The following is a 24,177-nucleotide window of genomic DNA, read 5'->3' as shown; positions in this document are numbered from 1 at the left end:
TGGGCTCAAGTTTCCTTCAGTGAACAAGAAACATGGCGTCACAAGTTGATCATGTAAGTTGGTATACAAATTTTCCATTTTCCGTTTCATTCAACTGTATCTTTTGGCCGCTGACCTTTTCTTCCAAGAACGTAGATTGAATAACACACAGTTTGTTTTCTCCTTTTTTAGCGTAAGAGCTCGGAATCAGCTGCGATGAACGGCCAGGCCAGTACTTCTGTCGTAGAAGACGATGATACAGAAGCCGGCCCATCATCATCTTCTTCATCATCTTCGGTCGCTGATAAACGAGCAGAAAGAATGAAAAGATTGCGAGATCTTCATCTTAGAAGGGTATGATGGTCATTTTTATGTCGTAACTGCAAATATTGCAATATCTTTTCTCATTTACAATCCTGTGAAATTTAATTTTGGTATTCCAGAATGAGGCACGTAAATTGAATCATCAAGAAGTTGCAGAGGAGGATAGAAGAAAGAAGCTGCCTGCAAATTGGGAGGCTATGCAACGTCGAGTAGAATGGGAAAACAAGGAAGAAGAGGCTAGGAAGGTAGAGGAACTGTGCTGGAAATCATTGATGACATACCACAAACATCTAGCTGTATTTATGGATCATTTATGGGTTGGCCATATTGACAGGGTTATTTAAATAAGAAAATGAATCACTGGGCTTTTGTGAGGGCAGAAAAAAGTTAACGTAATAATGAAGGGACGATATTACATGTAACTGGTTAGCTGTGAGGTAGGGTTCCACTGGAATCTGAAGACGTAGTTGTACTGATTTTGTTTACATTTTAAGGGTCAGACTTGTGATTTTTGAAACTAGTCACTAATAGGTTTTGTTAGATGTGTAATATCATTGCTTTGCAATGTAATTAATTTTTAATACGGTTTAAACAAAATATGATTTGAAAGGCATCAGCCCAATACCTTCATGTACACTTGGTCCATCCTGCAGGATTGTGTCTGGGGGTAACTCTCATATGAAAAGGTCGGCGTTACTCGTTGTTAACAGCTGCATTGCTAAATGGAGGTTGGGTGCCTGAGAAATCCAGGAGCTTCCACTATTGGCAGCCAGCTCTTAGATGGAGCCCGGTCCCATGGCAGGCAAATCCTGGAAACCAAGCCAAGGAGGGAAGGGAGGGTGGGAATGTTTGAAGATGTGCTCCCATGCAAAACAACGCTCACTGTAAACGCTATCGCTGTGAAGGCTGCCAACATGTTTTAGTTCAGGAGCACATGGAATCATGGTGCATGCAGATATTAAAACACCACTGACAACTACAGGAACACAGGCGCTCGTTGTTGTTAACTCCATTAAATTGCATTTAACTGCATGAAAATTTGAATTCAACCCCTAGAGGAGACCAATCTGGGCATGGCACAAGTTTAATTTGACCTCTGAAAGATACCACTTAAAATGGAAGAGGTTCAATTACCAGCTGCAGTTCAGGAAAGGAGCCTGCGCCAGACGTCCGGACTTGAAAGACTGGCGTAAATTGAGCCTAAAAACCAAAATAAGAGTGTTTATTATTATTATTTCTTCGAGTGCACCCTAAAAGATACTTTGGTAGCTTAAAACTAAGTGAAACCAGAATCCTTGATTTACATTGTATATGTCCCTAAGCAGTGCAGTTTTGAGCCCTGGCAGGGGTCAGTATGTTATGATCTTGGGTAAGACACTTTACTCTTGCACTGCCTCTCTAAGCCCAGCTGTGTAAATGGGTACTGTTGAATTTAATAAGGTAAAGTCTACATATGAACCAAGTGGCCCATTAGGTGGGAGCTTATCCCAGTTTCTGTAGCATGAAGCAACTAGGACTATTTCTACTCCCTCCTTGATGGGATGCTATTCCATTGCAGAGCCTGGGGAGGGGGGGGGGGCTACTCCTGTATATGGGCTATATAAGTATGTGCGGACCCAAAAGGTAGCATATTTCAGCCGTTTTGGTCATAAATAGGGTTGTATTGATTTTGGCCATTTTGGTTATGAATTGAGTATGGTTTTAGCACTCTAGTCTTGAATTGGGTATGTTTCTTAGAAGAAGCTACTTTTTCATTGTTATCAATAAGGCAGTTAACAAAAGCTCTTCATAACTTATGTTTAGGGCGACTGTGTCAGTTGCAATGGTCATAAATAGGGTAGCAAAAAATGCAGATTTTGGTCATAAATAGGGTAAGGGTTTTGGGAAGTGGGCCACACAGCCCCACCCATCTTTTCTGGAAGTACCTGGGGGGCACGGGGTTGCAAAATCACTCCCAGCATTAAATTTGCTGGTACCCATTTGTATACCTGGGTGGAGAGAGGCACTGTGAAAGTAAAGTGTCTTGCCCAAGAAAACAACAAGATGACCCTGGCCAGTACTCGAGCCTGGACTTCTTGATCTGGAGTTGAGCACACAAACCATGAGGCCACTGTGTCTCCCACTGTTGAATTTACTGCTGTAATGGATTAGGATCCAATCCAGGGGGGAGTAGAAATTTTTCTAGTCTCTTAATGCTACAGAAACTGGGATAAACCGTGGCAGTATACCCAAAACAGACTTCACATTGACTTGACTGTGCTTGTCTTCCTCCTTCTGATTCGTGTTAGGAAGCTGAATCTCGTGGAGAGGATTATGACAGAGTTAAGTTGTTAGAGATGTCTGCTGATGATGCTGATAGACTGGATAGGAAGAGAAAGAAGAAAAATCCTGATCAAGGCTTCTCTGGTACAGTATAGCTATTTATGTGTAGGATATTGTGCCATTCATACTATTATTAATTTATTGAAGGTACAATGTAATCAATTAGTTGTAATTTTCAATAAATAATATGGAGTCTCAGATGCAGTTGTTAATTATAAGGTAATCTTAGTACAGAGTCTAGATCTGGGTGCATGATGCCTTCCTTCATTTCTGTTTCCAGCCCCATAAGCTTCCATTCAAAAATTTCAGTGTAGCTGGTATTCACAGAGAGGTAACTACTGAAAATTCTATGTGTTCTAATATTGTTAGTTCTTCTTGTAAAATGTTATAGGCTTTGCTGCTGCTCAATATAGACAATACCAACGCCTTACCAAACAGATGAAACCAAATAATGAAGATTACAAGAGAGAAAAGGAACAAAAGTAAGTGTCAAGGTTGTAGAAATGTTTCTGCCAATGTTGGGAACTAGACTCAAGTAGCCTCAAATGCTTTATTTGATCATACAGTACTCAGTATTTGATACAACAAGGTTTTTTTTTATATTCATGTAAACGACAATAGTTAATTAAAAATACTTTCATTTTGATGGTTTGTGGAGTTACAATTTCTCACTGCTGTTTCATAATAATATTATTCTAGTGGTCATGCTGTTACATTTACAATTTGTTGCTCTGACATCTGAAAAAATATTTTAATGAACACTGTGCAATTTGTTGCAGAGGGGAGGGAATGTACCCCAGTGTTGATGATGTTAATTATGGAGGAGAGGGAAAAGTACCAGAGGCTGCAGTAGACAGGATGGTTGCTGACCTAGAAAAGCAGTAAGTACAGTTTAACAGATCTTGACACATTAGAGACAATCATCTTGAAAGTGGAAGATGCACCGTCTGTTTGAGACCAAGAGGGCCAGTTTCAGGCTTGATCTGGGTTCTGTGTGGGGATGAAACTTACTACAGCTTAGTGCCAGCAATTATAGATGTAGACCTAGACATAGACATAGCAATTTTTCTTGGAGAAATTTTTCTGTCCATGGATGAAAGGTGCAATGAGGTTAACCCTATGTGAAACACCAACCTGTGAGACAAGGCCAGACCACAACACTTTGAGATAACACTGAAGATGCCTTGGATAGGGCCTATGGTTTATAGTCCTTGTCCGTGAAGACTCGAGTGTCTAACCATATGCAGATTTAATTATGTACAAAGGTTGGACATTCTCCTCAGTTATTTTAAGACCCCCGAGTGTTGGTCCAGTCTTGGGCTCAAACCCTCGGCAGTCTTGCATTCTACAAACTAAGCTAACCATTAGATGACACTAGACATCTTCAATCTTTGTCTTAGAGACTATTGTCACCACTGCCGTGTAATTTGTTTTCATGTTCTCAGCAGTGCCTACTCATTGTGTGAAATATCAATGACTGGCAAAAATAATCGATCTTTCAAACAACCAAACCCTCTTTTGCGCATTTATCTCATTCCCAGTCTGTCCTCATCAGGCAGACTGTGCTGTGTGGCAAAAGAACCAGCTCACTGGTAGTTCCATGTTACTTATTTGGAATTTTTACATTCCAGAATTGAAAAGCGTGAGAAGTACAGCCGTCGCCGAGCTCACCAAGATGAAGCAGACATTGATTACATTAATGAACGCAATATGAAGTTCAACAAGAAACTAGCAAGGTTTTATGACCCATTCACTTCTGAAATCAAGCAAAACTTGGAAAGAGGCACTGCAATTTAAACTTATACAAATATTATAAATTTACTGTTTCAAACTCAGAAGAACGTGGAAAACTGCCACCATTGTCAAGGTGATTTGATTAGAATCCAGGCAATATAAATGTGTGGTGTTTGCCATTTAAGTGTGTTACGTACTGTAAATAAAAATCACCACTAGGACAAATGCAAAAATAAAATCACCATCTGAAAATTGCAATGGCTAGGAAAGTTATATGGTTGATAAGTTGCATTTGTACATTAGTGAGTGTTCCTGATTAAAATAATGCTTCTCTGACCAAGGCAGTTGTTTTGTTATGCTTTGCCACATTTGAATATTTGGGTCAATATTTGGGTCATGTGTAGAGAAACAGTTAAATTTGGAGGCTGTCAAATTTATTCAAACATCTTAGTGTTAAAACTTGAATGGAAGACTTGTCTTTCTGGCCAGCTTTTAGATGTCCACAAAAATTAGTAGGACTATTCCCCTCAGCTACACACAAACTGTTAGCTAGATCGGCATCCTGTGGACGGCCACTTATTAAAGAAAATGATTTTATTTTTCATATGCTGCCTTATAAATTGTTCCTTTAAGCAGGCCCTAAGCACATTTTGGATGCCCACTTTTCAAATTCTGGCTAAAAGCCTGGCTACACATTATCTACACATCAATAAAGTTTTACCATCATCATCATCATCATCATCATCGTCATCATTATGTTCTCTCCAGTAAGCATGTGATAATGTATACTAAAATGGTAGGGAGTAGGAAGTATCCCCAGTAGGGTGTAACACAAATTAATCAGCCTAGTGTGGAGACTTGACGTTTGTACAAACTGACTCATTCCTACTTCCATTTCCTCATGTTCAAAACAAGCAGTCCTTGGATACGAATAGAACTAACAGCCCCACTCTTTGTGTGCAGGGCCACTCCAAGCTCTAACATGTGTGGCAGTTTTTCAAAAGAGAGAGAGATGGGGGAAGACCAATTATTCAAGCAAGAAGGGCGAGGGTAGAGCATAAAGTGCATTACATAATTATTACATTGCACAACTACTTGTTAGGGCTTTCATTAAGGGCCAATCACCAGGCAAATTGACCGGCTGTAACGATGATTTTGCCTGCCTGGTTTATCATCTGGACGAAAGTTTTTCTTATCAAGAAGTTCAGTTCAAAAAGTTTTGTCCACCTGTGAAGATTATTTGCCTCCTGTGTTAAACATTTGTGAAACCCCTGACTTGTATGCCATAAAACTGACCAATCAGGACGGTAAATTTTAAATTAGTTTTTAAATATTTCTGACAACTCAGGATTTTTACATACATGTAGAGCATGTAAATGATAAAGAAAGCAATAGCATCCCTGCAGGTGTTCCTGTCCCCTTCATGATTGCTCTTTGCACCCTGCCCCCAAGCTTTGCACTCCAATTCAACTTCCTGTCTCTTCATCTGTTAAATCTGAATGGCTGCTACCACAAGAGGATGAAGGGTGAGAGAGTTCATACTCCTTATAGGTTTCTCTTAGCAGCTCTCGTAAGGTCCTGCATTAATGGCTTGATACCCTTTTGAGAGGACAATGGAACAAACAACAAAAATATTATCCCTAGCCCCAAAACAACAGCTGCTAACAAGCAAAAGAATTACAATCTTACGAGAGCTGCTACACTTCTGTATTCTTAAGGTAATCCCTCCCAAGTTATTTTCACATGTGGTATTCAGTCCTCCCCAAGGATGTTAGCACCTGCACTGCGCAGATCACTGACATTGTTTTCGTGGAGAACATTGCATGAAAAGCTGCTTGGGCTCTCCACATAAATAAATTTCGCATCACAGCATTGTGTAGTCCTAGACCCTCTAGGGATGTCTGAAGCCAGGAGTGATCTAAAGACAGCTCAAGAGGAATTACCTTAGGAATAAGGCCTGTATGAGGGACTAACCTGTCTTAGCCTTCTTCCTCTCTTGCTGCTATGCAGGCTTTCCAAGCACATGCTCGCAAGTTCATTTTGGAATTATTAAGAAGAGTTTATGAAGACAATTATATATTTCAGCTGTCTCGTATTGCTTTAGTTACTTGCAGAGTGAGAGATTACTCTGAAGAGAGATGGCTTGAATTATCTGGCTTTCAAATTTCTGACTGAAAAAAGAAATTATACCATAAACTGCTGCTTACAAGCCCTGAGGTTATACAACTTTGTAAGGGTTTTAGATGGGCTTATAAATGGAGGGGCTTATTTCTAAGGGGGCTTATAACCAGAATAAAAAACTGTTTCAAAACGAGTTACAGCTGCACATATTGATCTGAATACAGTGGAACCTCAGTTTAATGAACCTCTATTTAACGAAGTCCTCAGTATAACAAATGGTATACTTTGCTCCAGTAATAGTTAAATATATGGAAAAGTACCCCGAAATAACAAAACTTCGTTATAGTGAACATATTTTACCAGTCCCTGTGTTTTTCATTTGCCGGTAATAAGCTTTAAAACATCGTAATAAAACAAATTCAGAACAAGGAAAGCTAGAGCTGGGCTTATATTTGGGGGGTAACCGGATGTATTTTTTGATCTACAGGTAGATGGGCCTATAACCCTGGGGGGGGGGGGGCTGATAAGCAGGGGGGACCTTATAAGCAGCAGCTAACGGTGCTGATCATTGATCCTCCCATATTTTATCTCCTGAGTTTAATATCTAAAAAGACTTGTTTATGAGTGTTGAAAATCCACCCATTCACCTTGTTTCCTTCAAGTCATTGCAACTTAATCAATTTAAAAATTTACTAACAATAATATAAGCTTAAAACTCCATTTTTCCTCTAAACCAGAATATTGAGTAAGTAGAAGACTGGGCTGAAATACGAACACGAAACCGATTTAAAAGACAACAAAGTGCTTTTCTCCAAGGCGCAGGATAACGTTGGAGTTGATCGAAAAACAAACGAATATCTCGTCTACCTTATTGACATTGTTTTACTCTTCGTGAACCTTTGCACGTCGCTTGAGCGTTGCCTTGGCAATATGGCTGCCATTCCTCCGGCCTGCCGGGGGCATTAAGTTTTTTTGGTCCGCTGCTTCTTGTAATTTCCCACCAAAATTAAACAATTGGAGCACAAATTTCAAGCGCCACATTGCAGTCTACACAGGAGAAAATATCTCAGAAAGAATCGCGTTCACGAAGAAGGAATGGTCCCAGTTGAATTGTCAGGTCAAATTTCTGAAAAGAGGTATCCACAACTCTGACCTGGGTTCCCAAGCTTTACTTTTCCGTCGTTTCCAAACTGCAAACTCCTTTTAGAACGCATTTCCTAATCTTCATCGTTTGAAGAAACCACAATGCCTTAGCAAAGGACTTTCATGATTTAACTGTTCCTCGCTTGTTTTCCCGCCGAAACCGTGTCGACATCTTCACACGACGCGAGCTTCCTTTTCCTCGCCGACAAATCGTTGCCAGAAAATTCCTGGGAAAAATCGTAATCATAGCCATAAGAGCTATCCAATCTGTTAAAAATTTGGCATTCTTCCATGTAAGAAGCAAATACAGTTTCCTGAATCCAGCGAGAGAGTTCGTCTTCCATAATTTCCGAATATTTGAACAAGACTCACAGCGCAAGCGAGGCCTCTTACAGACCGGAAGTCAGACTCAAATGGCAGAAACTAGTCAGAATGTTTCAGTGATCGAACCGGAATATTTTTCATAAAAACGTTTTATGATTGTCGATACATCACGGTGGAAAAAAAATCCTGTCCAAATTAGAATAGCGGTTGATTCAACTTCGCCGTATATGTAGTCTTTGTGCTTCCGACTATTTTTAGCTCCTTTTTGTTGAAGTCCTTCCGGTGGGCTAGCCGGAAGATGTGAGATTTGACAATAAATCGGTCATTTTCATTTATGTTAGTTTCTTTCGCGTCAGTGTAGGATATTTTTTTCCAAGTTTTGAATACATGTATTAGAAAAAAGGTTACAGTATTTCAGTTTCTTGTGAGCTTTCGCATTGCGAGCCTCGCTACACCAGCCTCCCCTACCAAGTTGAAATTTGCTCTCCTATCCCCAACCTTCGCTCACATTTAGCTGATGTCCGTCTTTTCGAAGAAAGCTCTCTGTCAGTTCGAGTGGGCTGATTTTGACTCTAGAATGCCTCCCAGAAACACGCACGAGTGACATTGGTAATATTGTTGTATAGTGGAATAATTCTCCGACGCCAAAAAGATAACCGAAGACGTAAAAATGCCGTCAACGAGGCAAATTTCACTTCCCGGTGGATTGTTAACGTCTAATTTCCCCACCTATTGAAATAAGAGGTGAGTAGACTTATTTTGCTTCTTCCACGATAATCTGGGAAAGCAGTGTTCTTGACAATGCATTAGCATTCTAAAATTATATGCCTTACTATAGCCGTCGCCAAAATACCGATATAGGCATCTCGATCTTCAGTCCGCACGAGGTGTATACGTAAACAAACATAACACTCGATCGTTTTAATGCATAATATTTCAACCCATTCAACAAGGAGAAATTTCTAATCAAGATGAGGCTCGAACGACCGTATAATGGAAATTTTATTTTCAACCAATTGTACTGGCGAACTGTTGAAGACAGTGTGTAGCACTATCAAAGTAATTTGAATGACGAACACGACTGCGATTCTAAAATAAAAAGTCGGACTGCTGCACGATGCAAATAATGGGATTATTTCGTTTTTCGACTCTCTTTAAGCCTTAAATTCATATCGAAAGATTTTTGATCTCTTAATCAGAGGGCTTTGTTTCATTTGTTATCCCCAGGTTATTCCCTGGGATGACAATTTCTCAACACCTGATTTGTAGAGGAATTGAGCGATGTCGAACAGTTACATGAGCTTATATTTCCAATACTGCTTATATTTCCAAAAGTTATAAGTTCTAGTAATCGATGCTGGATAATATAGAATAAGGCTTAATTCATTTTTCATGTCTATATCTCTATGTAAACGGTCATAAAAAATGCCAAAAGTATGCCATTATGAAAATATATTTGTTCAAATTGGAAAGGATGCTCAAATAGTGAACTGAATTTCGTTTTGTCCTTGTTTTTATCATAAGCTTGTTTTGCATATGACCACGGTATTTTCATCAGGCCGGTTTTTATAAATATTTTATTGACGAAAAATAAAATTGCAAAATAAATAATCTGTGGTACTGATGTTTCTCAGGTACTGGAGAAGCAAAAAAGAAAATCCCTTGACTTAGTTCACTTACACTTTTAACCCTGAATTTCTATTCTTAAGCAAGAATGGTTTTATTGTATGTAAAGTATGTCATGGTAATCAGTTCTAGAAAAACCTCAATTAATTGCATACAATCTTAATTAATACATAATGGAATCTGATAAATTTTTAATCAAATATAGTGATCAATATGGATAAACTTTGCTCATGAGTGGAGAAGGGTGTTTTCTGTGTACTCATGAGTGACAATAGTTGTCGACTATGCATCTCTTGCATAATTTACATATGTTTTGGCTATGTCAGGCTATAAAAGAAGTATGATGCCATGAATATGGCATTTTAAAGAAGGTTAATGGGGGGATAAATTGTGAAGTATATATGAAATAATTCATATTTGAACTGCGGTTGTAGATGAAAGTGAAGATTGATCATCGCAGTAAATTTTCCAATTTAAGCAAATGGAAAGAAGAAGCCTGAAAAAAATCAGGGCTTCAACGGGATTTGAACCCGTGACCTCCGCGATAGTGGTGCGGTGCGATGCTCTACCAACTGAGCTCTGAAGCCGCACATTGGGAGTGAGGTCAATTAATTGAGTTCATATCTTCCCGTGAGGAGTGAAATGATGTGATAATTCAAATATGAATGATTTCATATATACTTCACATCATTTCACTCCTCACGGGAAGATATGAACTCAATTAATTGACCTCGCTCCCAATGTGCGGCTTCATAGCTCAGTTGGTAGAGCATCGCACCGGTATCGTGGAGGTCACGGGTTCGAATCCCGTTGAAGCCCTGATTTTTTTCAGGCTTCTTCTTTCCATTTGCTTAAAAAAAAAAATTACTGCGATGATCATTCTTCACTTTCATCGGGGGGATAAATTATTCACTGTTTGCTTTTGACATGCCACATCCATGATTGTGTGTTGTATTTCTAAGTGATCATATAAAATTAGCTTTAAAGACCATCTGATGGTAAATTTATGTTAATGGATCAGTAACAATATGGCCAGTAAAGCAGTGTTTTTTGCAGCTTCCTGAGACAATAGGATAGTTAGACTGAAAGAACTTAACATTGACATGTAATTAGCAGTATTTTGCCTTTCTGCAAACTGGCGACCTTTAACTTTTTCTTTCAGCAGGCGGTCATTGATTTTATTGTGTCTTGGTTTTAAATTTCATTTGTTCAGCCTCCCTTCACATAGACCAACAAATACCACCTTGATCAGGAACATAATGGACAAATGTTATAGTCTGCGACAAGTTAAAATTGGCAGAAATCCTCTCTGGAACTCAGCAATTAACCTTTTCACTTTCCTTCCATTTATGCTTCTCACCTCATCGCTCACCTTTGTTTGTCATCACACTTTTTTCAGCTGCTTTGCTTTCTGCTCATCCCTCCTTCCCCAACTCTTGCCCTGAATGTTTCTTTCCCTCTTGTGACCCTCTGTCCCTGCTTGAGTCCCAAACATGAGCTCTGTGGGACTTATTGTCTTTGGATCTCCAGTGGCAGGGCGTAGAGGGGGTAATTACTAACACTAACTTCATCCATTCTTTGTAGAGATCAAGTGTTGCACTTCCTTTAAATGGCTGCTCTAGTATTTGTTTTTCAAGGGGAGCTGTTACATCAGGCAGCAATCTATGATCAACGTGACCTCCTGAAGTCTCTCCTTCAAGCAGGGGTCCACGGAGAGGCTAATAGTCCAGATCCTCGTGGGTTAACACCCCTACACACTGCTGCACTTCATGACAGTGTGGATTGTTTGAAAGAGTTGTTGGATTGGAAAGGTACTCTGGTGTTACCATTTTACATGTTTACAATAGTATTATTGGCATGATTCTTAACTATTTCTCAACTTTGCAAGTCTTATGTGAAAATGTTTGTGATCATCCTTCCTGCTGAATATTATTTACACTTAATCATGAATACGTTTTTAGTATGCTTAACAGCAGCATATTAGACAATATGGCACCTATAGCAAGACCAAATGAGCCTGATATGCTGCCAAGAAAGGTATAATTAGGTATTTTACCCTTCTCAAATTCAGCACTTTGACCATGATAAATTAGCCAATAATATAAGGACAGTGAGTTGATACTGCAGGATATCAGGATGGTAGACAAGGCTTTTGATTGGGTGATTGTGAATTTGGTTACAGTAGACTTTTATACACACACCCAATAAATTGAAAATAAATTAATTAATAAAATTAAATAATTAAAAATGACTGTCTGCTAATTATAACATATCACCTAAAAATGCTAAAATATAATTTAATAGGGTATTATTCTGTAGTTATAATTTTGTAATTGATAATGGAAAAATTTCTGACATTTCATGAACTTTGTTCATTTTCAACAGGCGATGCAGACTTGCAATCTTCTCAAGAGGACAACTGCTCTGTAGGTTTAGGGACAAACCTTGTTTTGTTTTGTTTTTTACCTAATTATCTCACTTTGTCTCAATGTGATTGACAGTTTCCATTTGAGCATCAAAAAGGAATTGGTTTTGCATCAGCTAAGCCACATGACTGGGTTAAAAACCTTGTGCCCCTTTTTCATCCAGTCAGAAAAAAATCTAAACCAATCTTGACTCACTGGCACTCATTTTCCGGCACTTTGCATCGGCTACATGTAATTACCTCAAGTTTTGATTGATTCACTGTATTGTCTGTGTCCTCTGACTGGCTAGAGTGATTACTTTGGTTTTGGTTTTATGACACTCAGTTGAAAACTGTGCCATACATATAGCTATAGGTACATTCTGAAGTTTATAAATATCATATGGCTACTCTTAGATAACACTTATTAAAAGGTTTAGTTTTTGTTTGATTGACAGACTGCCCTTCATCATGCTGCTCGTAATGGTCACCGCCGTTGTCTCAAAGTCCTCGTTGATGCGGGTGCAAGTATAGATATCAAGAACAAGGAAGGCAAGACAGCCATGGAGGTAGCATATGAAGCGCATGAATATGAATGTGGGGATTACCTAAAGACTGTCGAAGGTATGTTGCTATTTATGATCTCTTAATGTTTTGCAGATCATCAGTGAAAGATAGTTCATTATCATCATCTTTCCCTTCTCTTCTCATGGAGGTTGAGGCTCTCAATCCATCTCCTCAAAGTTTGCTGCAACCTCTGCCTCCCTCCATGTTTTGAATCCGAGATGTTCTCTCTCCTTTTTGATCATTCTTTGAAAGATAGTTCAAAGTCTTGTCAATTTAAACATGAGTCAAAAGTCTGCCAGTAAGGTCAAATTCCTTTGTTGTGAATTAAACAGATTTTATGCACACACCATTTGGTACCATGCTACTTAGTTGTAGGATGTTCAAACTCAAATGTTCATTGTTAGTTTACATTTTATTTGTACTACTGATATTCCTTTTAGCCTATTTGAGGCTAAAGGCTGGTTGGGCCCCACAAAGTCTTCAGTGATATTTATTTATTTGTCTGGGAAGTGCACTTGCCACATAGCCCTTCGGCTTCCTGACACCAGTGGTCAGTTTAAGTAAACAGGTGAGCAAGGCAAAATTGGGCTAGTACCCTTCAGAAGGAAAAATAAATTTTGAATCACACCCTCAAAACACTTAAAACCTGGTGGAATGTACTGTAATATGCTAATATGTGATTATGAGAGTGTATGAATTGCAATATACTTGTAAATTATTGGTAATACCTTTGTAGGTGTTTCTTTTCAAGTCTGTGATGAGCAGTTTATGCATTCCATTTAACAGTTTTCCAATCGTCTAGTCAATGCTTGAAGTGTTTATGATAAGCAGTATAATAATAATAATAATAATAATAATAATAATAATAATAATAACTTTATTTAAGTGTCAAATGTATTTAGCACCATTATTAGCACTGTTAGGCTTCTGAATACAAAGCATTGATATTGTGTGTGTAATACCTAACAGCTAACAGGTTCCCTGATATTTTGTAGGTATCAGAAGAGCTACGAGGGAAGAAGAAGTATCTCAAGGTGTGTACAGCTATTCGGCACCATACTGGGGGATGTGACTTCCCTTTTTTCCAAGTTTACATTCAAAGACAAAGGCAAGATCCTTAAACTTGCAAAAAAGAACATAAGACCCATATTACCCCCAAACAGACTTAACAAGCTGTTTCAATCTGTTTTTCATAAAAGTGGCTTCTTTCTGACTCAGGTGTTGCCAAATGGACATCCGTTCTTGACCAAAAGTGTATTTTATTGTCTTGTTTTTTTTGTTTTTTTGTTTGTTTTTTGTTTTGCATTTTCCCAGAACTTTATCGCTTTTGTACGGTTGGTGATTTACCAAGAGTGAAAGAGCTGCTTGAAGAAGCTAGTGCAGTTACTATCAACAAGTTGTACCAAGGAGGGAGTACACTTCTTTACAAGTATGTAAAAAAATAATTCTTTTTTTGTAAGTAAGCGATGTGTGTCAAGTTATGTTCTAAACGTTTTGACTTGTTAAAATTATATATTTCTGGTGGCTTCAATGGACCTCATCCTATGCTCCACGGGGAGTGGAGGAGAATACCATGATTAAGTCAAAATGATATACTATTAAGGTATCATGGTAGGTGGATTTTTACGAAAAATGCGAAAAATCTTTTTTTGGCTGTTCAAATTGAGAAGACTGAGATAAATATTTTGCAAAAAGAATGGGAGAAAGGGCTTTTTTACTTTTTAAGTTAAAGCAAAAAAACTATTTTTGAATATTATCAACCCCTTACAGCACGTTGACACCTCTAATTAAAATTCACCACCAGTTGTCACAAGTAACGTGAATTGTGGTGTGATATTTCATATGTGCACGCGAACTGTTCTTGATCTGGTTGTTTCATTGCAAGTTGGCTTTCGTTCTTGTCAAATTTTCTTTATGTCAGGGCGAAAAATTCTTGCCCATTTTCATCTTCAAAGAGGCCGAAGAGGCGAAAATCTGGTGAAACCCACAGGTTCAGCGTTGAACAAGATCTTTGGCTCTGAGCAACTGTGGGTCGCACTGTAACCAAGAAGAATGGTTGAAAGAAACTCGAGGACACTAGTCCCGTCAATGAAGCTAAAGGACAAAATACAACAAGTGCTAGTCGCACGAAATTGTTGTAGAGCGGACGCAATTCCAAAACTTCCACAACGAGAGAGTCAAGCGCAGATATAGATGTTGACAATGTAGACCTTGAGATTTCCTCTTTTTCATGCTTTTTGGCTTCACGAGGCATGGTTTCAAAAAATGTCTGGAGAACGAAGGAGCCTAAACTTAAGCAACATAACACCAATGCCGCCGATGAAATCTTTTAAGTAAAAGATCACGGCAGTTTAACTTGTAGTTTGTCCCTTCTCGGACGACTTCACTGCGACGCGGGTTTCCGTGCCAGAATATTAGTCGTCTGTTTATTTCAAGTTGTCATAACCCATTGTTGTGGTAAACTGACCCATGCCGACATCTGTCATTGCGGAGGGGATTTTTAACACCTATTCATACAAATCTCATAAAAGGTTTTTTGTGTTTTTCTCGATAAAATAAAATTGCATGTAAGTATAAACATTTTTAGTTCGTTTACGCGCGTCTTCCGATGGAATTGGCTGAAAAACTGCAGGTATGTTCTAGGATACCTCCTTCGAAAACCGTGTCAGGCTTTGTTTAATTTTGCTTCCATTTCAAAGTTATGGCCTCTTTTGTAGATGGAAATGTCTGCATTAAAAATATCAAAGTTTAGGAGGGTGTAGAAAAAAACCAAACCACATCTGGAAAATCTCAGACACGATTTTTGAGGGTGATGTGTGAGGAAACATTTCCGATGTAAATCACGCCGTTCCAATAATTCACGCACGGAAGCGAACCAGTTTAAGCGAAGCAGTGTTTCTGAGTATTTCTTTTAATATCACTGCGACAATAACTTTTTAGAAAATTTCAAAGATATGATTGTGTTCTATAACTATTAAGCTTCCAGAAAATGTATAGGTTGATGGGGTTTTCTTTCAAAGCGCCAGCGTAAGAGCGCGATTTCCAAACACTGTCAATCCACCTACCATGATACCTTAATTATTTAGCTTTGCAGGGTATATTTTAATTGCATCTTTTAGTTAGGTTTTTATTCTTTTTAATCATATGCAATTGTAAGCACATTGAGAATTCTAAATGCGCAATAAGAACCTTTTTATTATTATTACTATTATTATTATTATTATTATTATTATTATCATATTTTTTTATTTCTTTTCAGTCAGGTTCTCTCTGCAGTTTTTCCTTGCACTGCAGTGTGGCAGTCAGTTCTTCATAGAACATGACCTTCCTAATTCAAGCCACTCCCAAAATGAAAGGAGAATCCTGATAACTATCTCAAATCACCATTAATACTAGTTGTCTATCCTCAACCATTCAATTGAGAACTTTCATCATGTTTTCCCTAGGGCTTGTCAGGGTGGCCATCTTGAAGTTGTAAAGGTCCTTTTGGATAGAGGTGCAGATGGCTCCCCAAACACTATCACAGGAATTGCTCCTCTCTATGCTGCTTGCCTTAGTGGGAACGTTGAGCTGGTGAGACTCATGGTTCAGACTATGCCGCACACAGTCAATATTCCTAGTAAGATGGACAATTCCACAGCTCTTCATGTGGCAGCAGGTGAAGAGAATGAGGAGATTATTAAGAGCATCCTGCAAGTTCCTAGGTAAGTGGTGATGTTGCATATAGTTTTAGCATACCAGTTGTGTAGGATGTTGGAAGGGCACAGAGCTTTTTAATTGTTCTTCTAGCCGCTAAATACTCGGTTTATTGGTGAGTCAATAAGTGTCTTATTAACCAAGCAAATGGCATGGGCCACCCTGGGAGAATGTTATTGACCCTAGGTCAAGGCAGAGTGCAGATTGGGTGCAGTGAGGTCCATTCAGAAAAGACAAAAGGCACATTACATCATTTTGTCTTTTCCCAGTACTGTCCTGAGTAAGCTTGGATAATAAGAGATTTATTACAGTGTCGGAAATTAACCCTTTCCTGCTCACCAATGCGAGTGTGAAAAGTGCTGGGTGAGTACAAATCATTGATTACTCGCCCGTTTGGTGAGTATGATTTTCATTTTTAGGAAATTATTTAAGCTTATATATTGATTACACCCCTTTATTTTCCTTTTAGGCAAGAATATCTCTAAAAGAAAACTTAACTGCTTAGGTTGTGTATATAACTGTGATGATCAATCATGTCTTCAAAACTTAACTGTGCTAAGCTGGCAGTAATAAGTGAATGAGAATTGAAGATTTGCTTGCTAAGAAATGAATCTCAAGAAGAATTATCTTGGAATAGAAATGCTTTGAAAACAAAAGTGCTTTGGTTGTAGTCATCTTTGGTTTTAAGGTCTTTTAGTATAATTTTTCATTGAAGGAAAAGATGACTGAGTAACATCCTCTTCTTGTGTTCTTCCAGCATACCAAGTCAGTGGTTTTGTGAGTTTTGTGGTTTGTTATTATTGGAAGTGCAAAGTGTACCTGGGCTGTTTGCTAACTTCGGATATATATACAAGGCAAAAACTTATGAAAAGTGATAAAAAATTGTTTTCTCATAAATCACTTTCAACCATGTCAGCCCTGATATCCTTAATGTAGGTATTCTAATTTACTGGTTCATGTTTCTTGTTTGATCCCCAGAGAGGGTGAGGAGTTGGCTCCTTGCAGCAAGATTGACATGACCCTTCGTACATCAAGTGGCATGACTGCTCTCCACCTCGCTGCACAGGGAGGCTTTGTAAAGGTTGTTGAGCAACTTTTAGACTGTCATCACAGGTGGTGAGTGGCTTAAATCTCTTTTTTCTGCTGTAGTGGTCTGCACAAGGGATGTGTCTGTTGGGTGTATAATTTTCACAGGGTTTGGTTAGAATTCAAGAAAGTTGTGATAGATAATGATATAATATGTGATAATAAATTTAGGGTTACATCCATGTAGGAAAGAATGCTTACTTCTCATATAAGAATGTAGAAGATGGATAAATATAATATTAGTACACGAGGAGACATAATTGCTTGGGATATTGTTGACTTAGGGGACAGGAGGTTGCTGTCCTTTAGCTTAGAAGTGTTGGCTTATTGGAGTTGTCTGACATTAGGAAGGTTCTGCGTGGTTAAGGGGGTTGTCTGTTTATTAGTGTACGGGAGGTGTCATTAAATGTGAGATTGATGTCTGGTAGCACTGGTGTCTACATAGAGGAACTGCCTTTAATGCAAGTGTCTTGTTCTGCTTGTGGGTGGTATTTACTTTGGAGAGGCCTGTGCATAATCAAAGGGGACAACATTGAAAGCGCAATGATGTGCCACACACCTGAGGGGGGTACTTGACCCATGTTTGGGTATAGGGGTGCTACTGCAGTTTTGAAATCCTGACCCTGTTTAAAACAAGAATACTCTATAAACCCTACCATGTGTAGGACAACACCAGTATGATCTATTCTGTCCGTACACGCGAGCTTGTTATAATACTGATAAGTGGGAAAATGATTCGAATTAAAGGGTACAGATAACAATAGGGTTCTTGACTTGAAAATGATCCAATGTTGATTGATGACCTTGTAATGGTCGGTTAACATCTCTGGGCTTGTAATGCCATACCCTGTTTGGGACATGTTCTGACCGTGTTTAGGACAGAGGAGAGTAAAATTATATACCCTGTTCAGGACAGTGAGGCCAAAAAACCATACCCTGTCCAGTGGCATGTCCCTGTATAACCCAAATAAGGAGCTACCGCCCTCCCCCTGGGGTCACACAGCACTAGTGTTAGAAACTAGAACGTAGAGAATTCACTCTGACTAAGAAATTAAAGTAATTTGGAGCCCAAGTTTTTCGCTCTGAGCATTAGCCCTAGAAAGAATATGGGGGACCATGTGAAGTAAAGAAAATTCTTTGAGCTTGCTGGGATTCAATTCCAGATACTTAAAGGAGTAGGAATGGTGGCTGTTAATGGGTTGTTTACCTTTCCACTTTTTACAGTGCTGGGCCATGCCAGGCAAACTTGACAATTTCTGCAAATACGAGAAACATCATGGGGCAGACAGCCTTACACAATGCCGTCACAGTTGGTTATAGAGATGTTGTTAGCTTACTCATAAAACATGGTGCAGATGTCAACCTTTCTGCTGGCACGGAAAGTCATCACGGAGAGAATAATACAACTGAATCACAGGAGAATCTTGGTGCTAGCACATCTTCCCCTCTGGAGATTGCCTGTCGTCAGGGTGACTTGGAAATGTTGAAGTTATTGTTAAGTAACGGAGCTGAAGACATTGATCACAAGTGCCTGAATTCTGCCATCTTAGCTGATAATACTGAAATGATAATGATCCTGCTTCAACGAGGTAATGTATTGTGAAAGTACATAGAACTTAAGGAGGCAGTTTCATGTCACATTTTCCACACATTTCTTTGTCAAGCCCAGTTGAAGTCCAGACGAAAGTTTTGAAAGCTGAAAAGTGGATATCTTGCTTGTTGCTGGATACCCAGTAGGCTTGATTTCCGCCGCTCTCTCGTGTGTGGTCACTCCTTTCCCGAACAGCGGCTGGTGATCGAGCCTAGATACGCAGTCCAAAAGATTGATTTGTAAAATCTTGTATTGAGTATGCTTGCTTACCCACTGTCAATACCATTGATGCTGTATTAAGTCCTAGGGGGATGTATTTCTTTTCAAGATCTTTTAGTAGGGTGGAGGGTGGGGGCTTATCAGAGAATAGGGGGCTAAATTCAAATCATAAATCAGGATTTCCACAGGGTCATATTTAAATAAATGTGGGAGACTCTTTGGAGCTTATGACTCTAAAGACATGTTAAACTGCCATGAATTTGAAAGAGGGAAAGACCAAAGGGGCACCATATTTTTTTCAATTCAGCACCCATCCATGTGTACATCACTTCCCTATAGTTTTTTGGTGATTTCTCAACTGTCAGTTGAAATTTCAGTCCATATCTCGGGTATTAGTAAATTTTGCAGTTCTCGGATTTTTCAGTTTAAGATGCTCCATTTGTCAGCTATCAGTGAAACCCACCGAGACACTCGTGAAAAGGTGAATCTTTGTTATGCATTCGTTTTCTTGATTGATAGGTGCTCAAGTTGACCAGGAACATAATCTTCACCCATCAAGAACAAGCAACAGTGCTGAAGAGATCTGGAGATTGGAAGCGATACCCATCTCTTTACTCTGGAATAACATGACACTTCCAAAGTTGGAGTATCAGTGGATTTTTCTGGCTGCCAGTACAATTAATCCATATGATGGGATGGTTACTGGGCTACACCCGTCACTTAAAACTGTAACGCGAGTGGATGTTTCATCCAACAAGCTTGTGAAGCTGCCAATTGTGTTATTTCAGATGCCTTCGTTGAAAACTCTAAATGCGTCGGAAAACTCCATTTCTGGTCTTCCCAGTCTTTGGCTTGGAGGCAAAAAAGATTTGGCGCAAAAGAATACTTTAAAAGCTGGAAAGAAACCGTACAGTTCGTGCGAGAACATTCAGGAAAATCTTGCTTTTGAAGAAGGCGAGCAGGATTTCACTTATGCTGAATCAGGCTGGAACTGCCCTCACTTAGAAGACATTGAGTTACACCACAATGACCTAACGTCCCTGCCTACTTGTCTGTTTGAATTGCCGATGCTGAAATATCTGAACGTTTCCTACAACGATATACAGAATCTTCCCTTCGAGATGTGGACTGCCCCTGTGTTGAAATCACTTGATCTGAAGGGAAATTTTGTGAGGAAGTTGCCAATTATGAAAGCAAGACAAGGAGGACGTGGAGGAAATGGAAAAACGTCAAGTCTTCCTCGTGCTAAAGTGCTGTCTTTGAGCAAAGACAGCTTGCTAGTAGACTTGAGGTCAGAATAACTATAATAATATTATAGTCGTGTATCTACGGTTCTCTGTACGCATTGCGTGCCTGTGTTTTTAGCACGTTATGTAGCTGTAGTAGAGACTAGCGTAATGAATGCAAAGTCAAACCCAAAATGATGAAGTCTTTCACATACTAGCGACCTTATGAACGCCCTGATTTGTGATGTCCACCTCGGCCATCTAGCTTCAGCTGATAGTACAAATCTCGGCCCTGATAATTCTGAATCTCTCTATCATCATGTTCAACCTCATCCAACAATGTTGTGTGTTATTATATAGCTAGCTCCGTGAGCGGGCAAGATGAATCCTTTGCTGTTATTAGCTACCCGAGCGAACAAGATGGCCATAAACGGTCCATAAGCGCGCAAAAAAAACAAAACAAAACAAAAACCATCCATCTTGCACTCACGCTTGGTCAATAACCCACACGTAATATTGCCACCCTAAAAATCACATACTTGCGCGCGCAAAATTATGTGTAACCAAAGTAACAAGTAATTTGGACACTTCTGTACGCAATATAATTAACAGATAATACGACTTCGTCTTAGTCCATATATATATTTTTTTCATTCAGTTATTTGCAAATTGAACAACATGTTTTCCTATTGCATATACAAATATCTAAGCTGTTATTTGTTCATTCGCTTGTCTGTTTGTATGTATGTTTGTTTATTTACTTGTTTATTTATTTCGTTTTGACAGCCACGTGAATGGAACCTTGGAAAGAAAACCAGTCAAGATGCCAACTGTTGAAGCAAACGGCAAAATAAGTCATCCCCTGAAAATGTATCATCACAGTCAACTGTGGGGAACACGACATGGCGACGAAATAGAAGACTCTGATTCAGAAGAGGAAGACATTGATCCCACAAAAGGATCTTCTCTACAAAAACTTGATTTGTCAGCCAACCAAATAACAAAGATTCCTTTGGGCTTGTCTTGCTTGGCCACCAATCTTGGAACGTTGAATTTATCAAACAATAGCATTTCTGAAGTTCCCTCACTGGCTCTGTTTCCCACTTCACTTGGGACGTTAGATTTGTCGCACAATAACCTGACCGCATTCCATCCCATAGCTGAAAATATCCCGTATGGAAATGGGACAGAGAGTCAGTGTTACAGTGTCACTGAAGGTCAGCGGCCGAGCATGAGGCGGCGAGTTAGTGCAGAGAATGGACTGCAGGTTGGCAAAGCACGACTTTGCCGGCATTCAAAGCACAGGATTCTTGCGCATCTTAAGCGGCTGGACTTGAACAACAACAAGCTTGGAGAAGTTCACTTTGTGCTTCCTCGGAATCGGCCTGCATCGGTTGCGTCTGCCGCAGACACATCTCCAGCGAACGCACGGAGCCCAGGCATTCTGTTTCCCAGCTTACAGTCTTTAAATCTGAGCAGCAATGAGCTGTGGAGTTTACCCAAGGATGTAGGGGTCCTCTCTAAGCTTGGTTCACTGCACGTGAGCAACACTAAAATCACACGCCTACCCGCAGAAGTTGGGCTTCTGTCTGAACTGTGGGACTTGCAGTACCAGGGACTACAGCTACAGGATATCGAACCTAGTGTACTGGAAAGAAAGAAGACCAAAGATATTGTTGGATATCTAAGATCAGTTCTAGAAAGGTGAGGTGTCCACTGACTCTTAACGTATCTTAGCTGGTTTATGCAACCAGCTTCTACTTAGTCAGTCACCATCACAACCTATCTGTTTCGTGACTGGTGTCACGCAACGCTAATCTCGTACACAGATCTCACTCTGTTTGACGCTGAAAAGTTGGATCTCCCTTCCACATGGCCGTGGGAGATCTGGACTCGAGATTAACGCAACACTTCAGGAAGAGAATCTTGCTTATCATTGTCCGTTTCCATTCTATCTATCTTTTGTCATTCTCACTTCCTAATGTGTTCCTTTCATTTATCAAGTACAGTAGTACTGTTCTACAACACCGAACCACTATTTTAAGTCTCTAATTATCTGCGTTCTGTTAGGAAGGTTTTATGCACAAGTTATTGTTCGAAACTGTCATAAATACGAAAGATGTACTCTCAATTTACAGAATCTAGCATTGTAATCCGTTCCCCTCTTCGCCATCGTTAGTCATCCTCTCTTTATGGAGGATGCGGGTTTTACTTTCATATAGGTATATTTGGCAGTTCATGTTTCAAACCTATCGCTGTCCTTCAATAAGTGAGTTAAAAAAATCTCACGAAGGGAACCGTTTAGTACTTTCTTTAATTCGTCAGGTCTGAGCCTCACCCAAGCATGAAACTCATGTTTGTCGGAGTTGCAAACATCGGCAAGACGACATTGTTGAACCAGCTGAGACAGGAGGGAACAGGCAGCTACCAGAACTCTCCTCCTGTGGGATGGACAGAGAGAAAGGTCAAGAAAAGGCGGGCTGGATCAATCACCGGTACGTGAACAACTGTAGTATTCGCTGCAAAACTGGCCTTTTCTCGAAGAACGTACCATCCTTGTTCCTTTAGCTTGCGCGAGCAAAAGCACTTCCGGCAAAGTTACCACGTCAGCTTAAAGTTTTGTACATTGTGTGTGAATAGAAACCGTGGGCTCAGACATTCAGCTGCTGATCGAATAAGCGACTCAAGTTTTGTGCCAATTCATGTGCCCTGTCATAATAACGCTTTGTCGTTCTATCTGAACAAAAAACATGGCCTTATGCGGCAAACAAGCTGTGTTCGTTTTGGGAGTGATCATGTTAGTAGTTCTTAGGTTGAAATGCGTATCCTTACTTAATTACTTCTGATGGTAGAATAGTTATCCGCTATGCCGCGAGCCTACGACAGTCCGAAAACAAAAAAAAATTCAGATTCCTCGAAAAGTTTCGAACCCGATCGGGGACTCTGGATTGTTTTCCCACTGGTTCGCGCTCATGGCATGATGTTTGTTCATCGATGTCCTTGGTGACCGTGAATTCACCGGTTGGTTGAATGTGTACGAAGGTTACTGATTAATCCGATCTAGGCGCGGAACTGTGATTGTGCATTGAGGCCGCTCAGTGGCTGTATGGAGGAGTTAGCAACTCTTGCTTTCAGTGCTGCCCGTTTGCTTTGTTTGCTCGTGGCTTATCATCATTTTACGGGGCTTCACATTTACCAGTATTTATCTCTATTATTTACTTCTAAATGTATGTACGTACTTATTTACTCCTTATTTACATACTCTTTACTCCTTTATTTACTTTATTAGTATGTACTTTAATTTACATATCCTGACTTATTTCCTCCCAACTAATTTTAACAATATCCCACCTTTTTAGGTCGTTCTAAGAAAGCTGAGGTGAACATCTCCACTGTTGGTGTTGATGTATGTGACTGGATCTATCCAAAGAAAACTGATTTTGCCTTTGGGCGGGCAGACAACAGAACAAGCATCAAATTCAGCACCTGGGACTTTGGTGGACAGGTGAGGCTTGGAAGGGAAAGAGAGGGTAGGGAAGGGAGGTTAGGGAAGGGAGGGTAGGGAAGGGGAGGGGTGAGTGCCATTGAACTTAGCAAAGCAAGCAAACTGACATCTGATTGTCAGTTTTGCTTTGACGAAGTGGTAACTTTACTAAAATAGTTAAGCGACGCTTTCTTGTGGTATACCATCACGATGGAGTCCTACGAGTCACTTGTATTTTCTTGGTATACACACTCGCCTAAAGGCTGGTGTGTACACCAAGAAATACGGGTGACTCGGGGGATATTCCATAAGGGTTGGATAACTAGTATGT

The 24,177-nt window shown here is 39.6% G+C and overlaps 2 protein-coding genes across 4 annotated transcripts in view; both read left to right on the top strand.

Moving 5' to 3' along the window:
* Window positions 1–4: 4 nt before the first annotated feature.
* LOC145481575 (pre-mRNA-splicing factor syf2-like) lies at window positions 5–6,337 on the top strand. Of its 2 annotated transcripts, none has more exons than XM_081460082.1 (7): window positions 5–53; window positions 172–333; window positions 423–548; window positions 2,592–2,709; window positions 3,017–3,107; window positions 3,405–3,506; window positions 4,257–6,337. In XM_081460082.1, the coding sequence occupies exons 1-7, from the start codon at window positions 33–35 to the stop codon at window positions 4,420–4,422; spliced, it is 786 nt and encodes a 261-aa protein (XP_081316208.1). In that variant the 5' UTR covers window positions 5–32; the 3' UTR covers window positions 4,423–6,337. The 2 variants fall into 2 exon arrangements, with proteins under 2 accessions (XP_081316208.1, XP_081316209.1); XM_081460083.1 differs by having other exon boundaries at window positions 11–53; window positions 178–333.
* Window positions 6,338–8,458: 2,121 nt separating this feature from the next.
* Window positions 8,459–24,177, top strand: part of LOC145481562 (leucine-rich repeat serine/threonine-protein kinase 1-like) — a 33,992-nt gene continuing 18,273 nt past the window's right edge. The window contains exons 1-13 of one of the 2 annotated variants that reach the window (XM_081460063.1): window positions 8,459–8,691; window positions 11,158–11,384; window positions 11,959–11,999; window positions 12,436–12,601; window positions 13,540–13,578; window positions 13,859–13,973; window positions 15,991–16,248; window positions 17,219–17,356; window positions 18,551–18,915; window positions 19,656–20,427; window positions 21,149–22,066; window positions 22,688–22,857; window positions 23,722–23,867. In XM_081460063.1, coding sequence (XP_081316189.1) covers window positions 11,183–11,384; window positions 11,959–11,999; window positions 12,436–12,601; window positions 13,540–13,578; window positions 13,859–13,973; window positions 15,991–16,248; window positions 17,219–17,356; window positions 18,551–18,915; window positions 19,656–20,427; window positions 21,149–22,066; window positions 22,688–22,857; window positions 23,722–23,867 — 3,330 coding nt within the window. In that variant the 5' untranslated portion in view covers window positions 8,459–8,691; window positions 11,158–11,182. The other variant, XM_081460064.1, reaches the window with a different exon arrangement.

This window comes from Orbicella franksi, chromosome 3 (assembly GCF_964199315.1).
Source record: "Orbicella franksi chromosome 3, jaOrbFran1.1, whole genome shotgun sequence".
NCBI lineage: Eukaryota > Metazoa > Cnidaria > Anthozoa > Scleractinia > Merulinidae > Orbicella > Orbicella franksi.
The sequence above is the reverse complement of the archived record's forward strand: the minus strand, read 5'-3'. Positions and strand labels throughout refer to the sequence as shown.

Bases quoted from the DNA above. Each gene is read 5' to 3' on its own strand.
- LOC145481575 (XM_081460082.1), top strand. From the start codon at position 33: ATGGCGTCACAAGTTGATCAT. The intron at 549-2,591 runs GTAGAGGAACTG...GATTCGTGTTAG, and splicing joins AGGAAGAAGAGGCTAGGAAG to GAAGCTGAATCTCGTGGAGA. The intron at 3,108-3,404 runs GTAAGTGTCAAG...AATTTGTTGCAG, and splicing joins AAGAGAGAAAAGGAACAAAA to AGGGGAGGGAATGTACCCCA.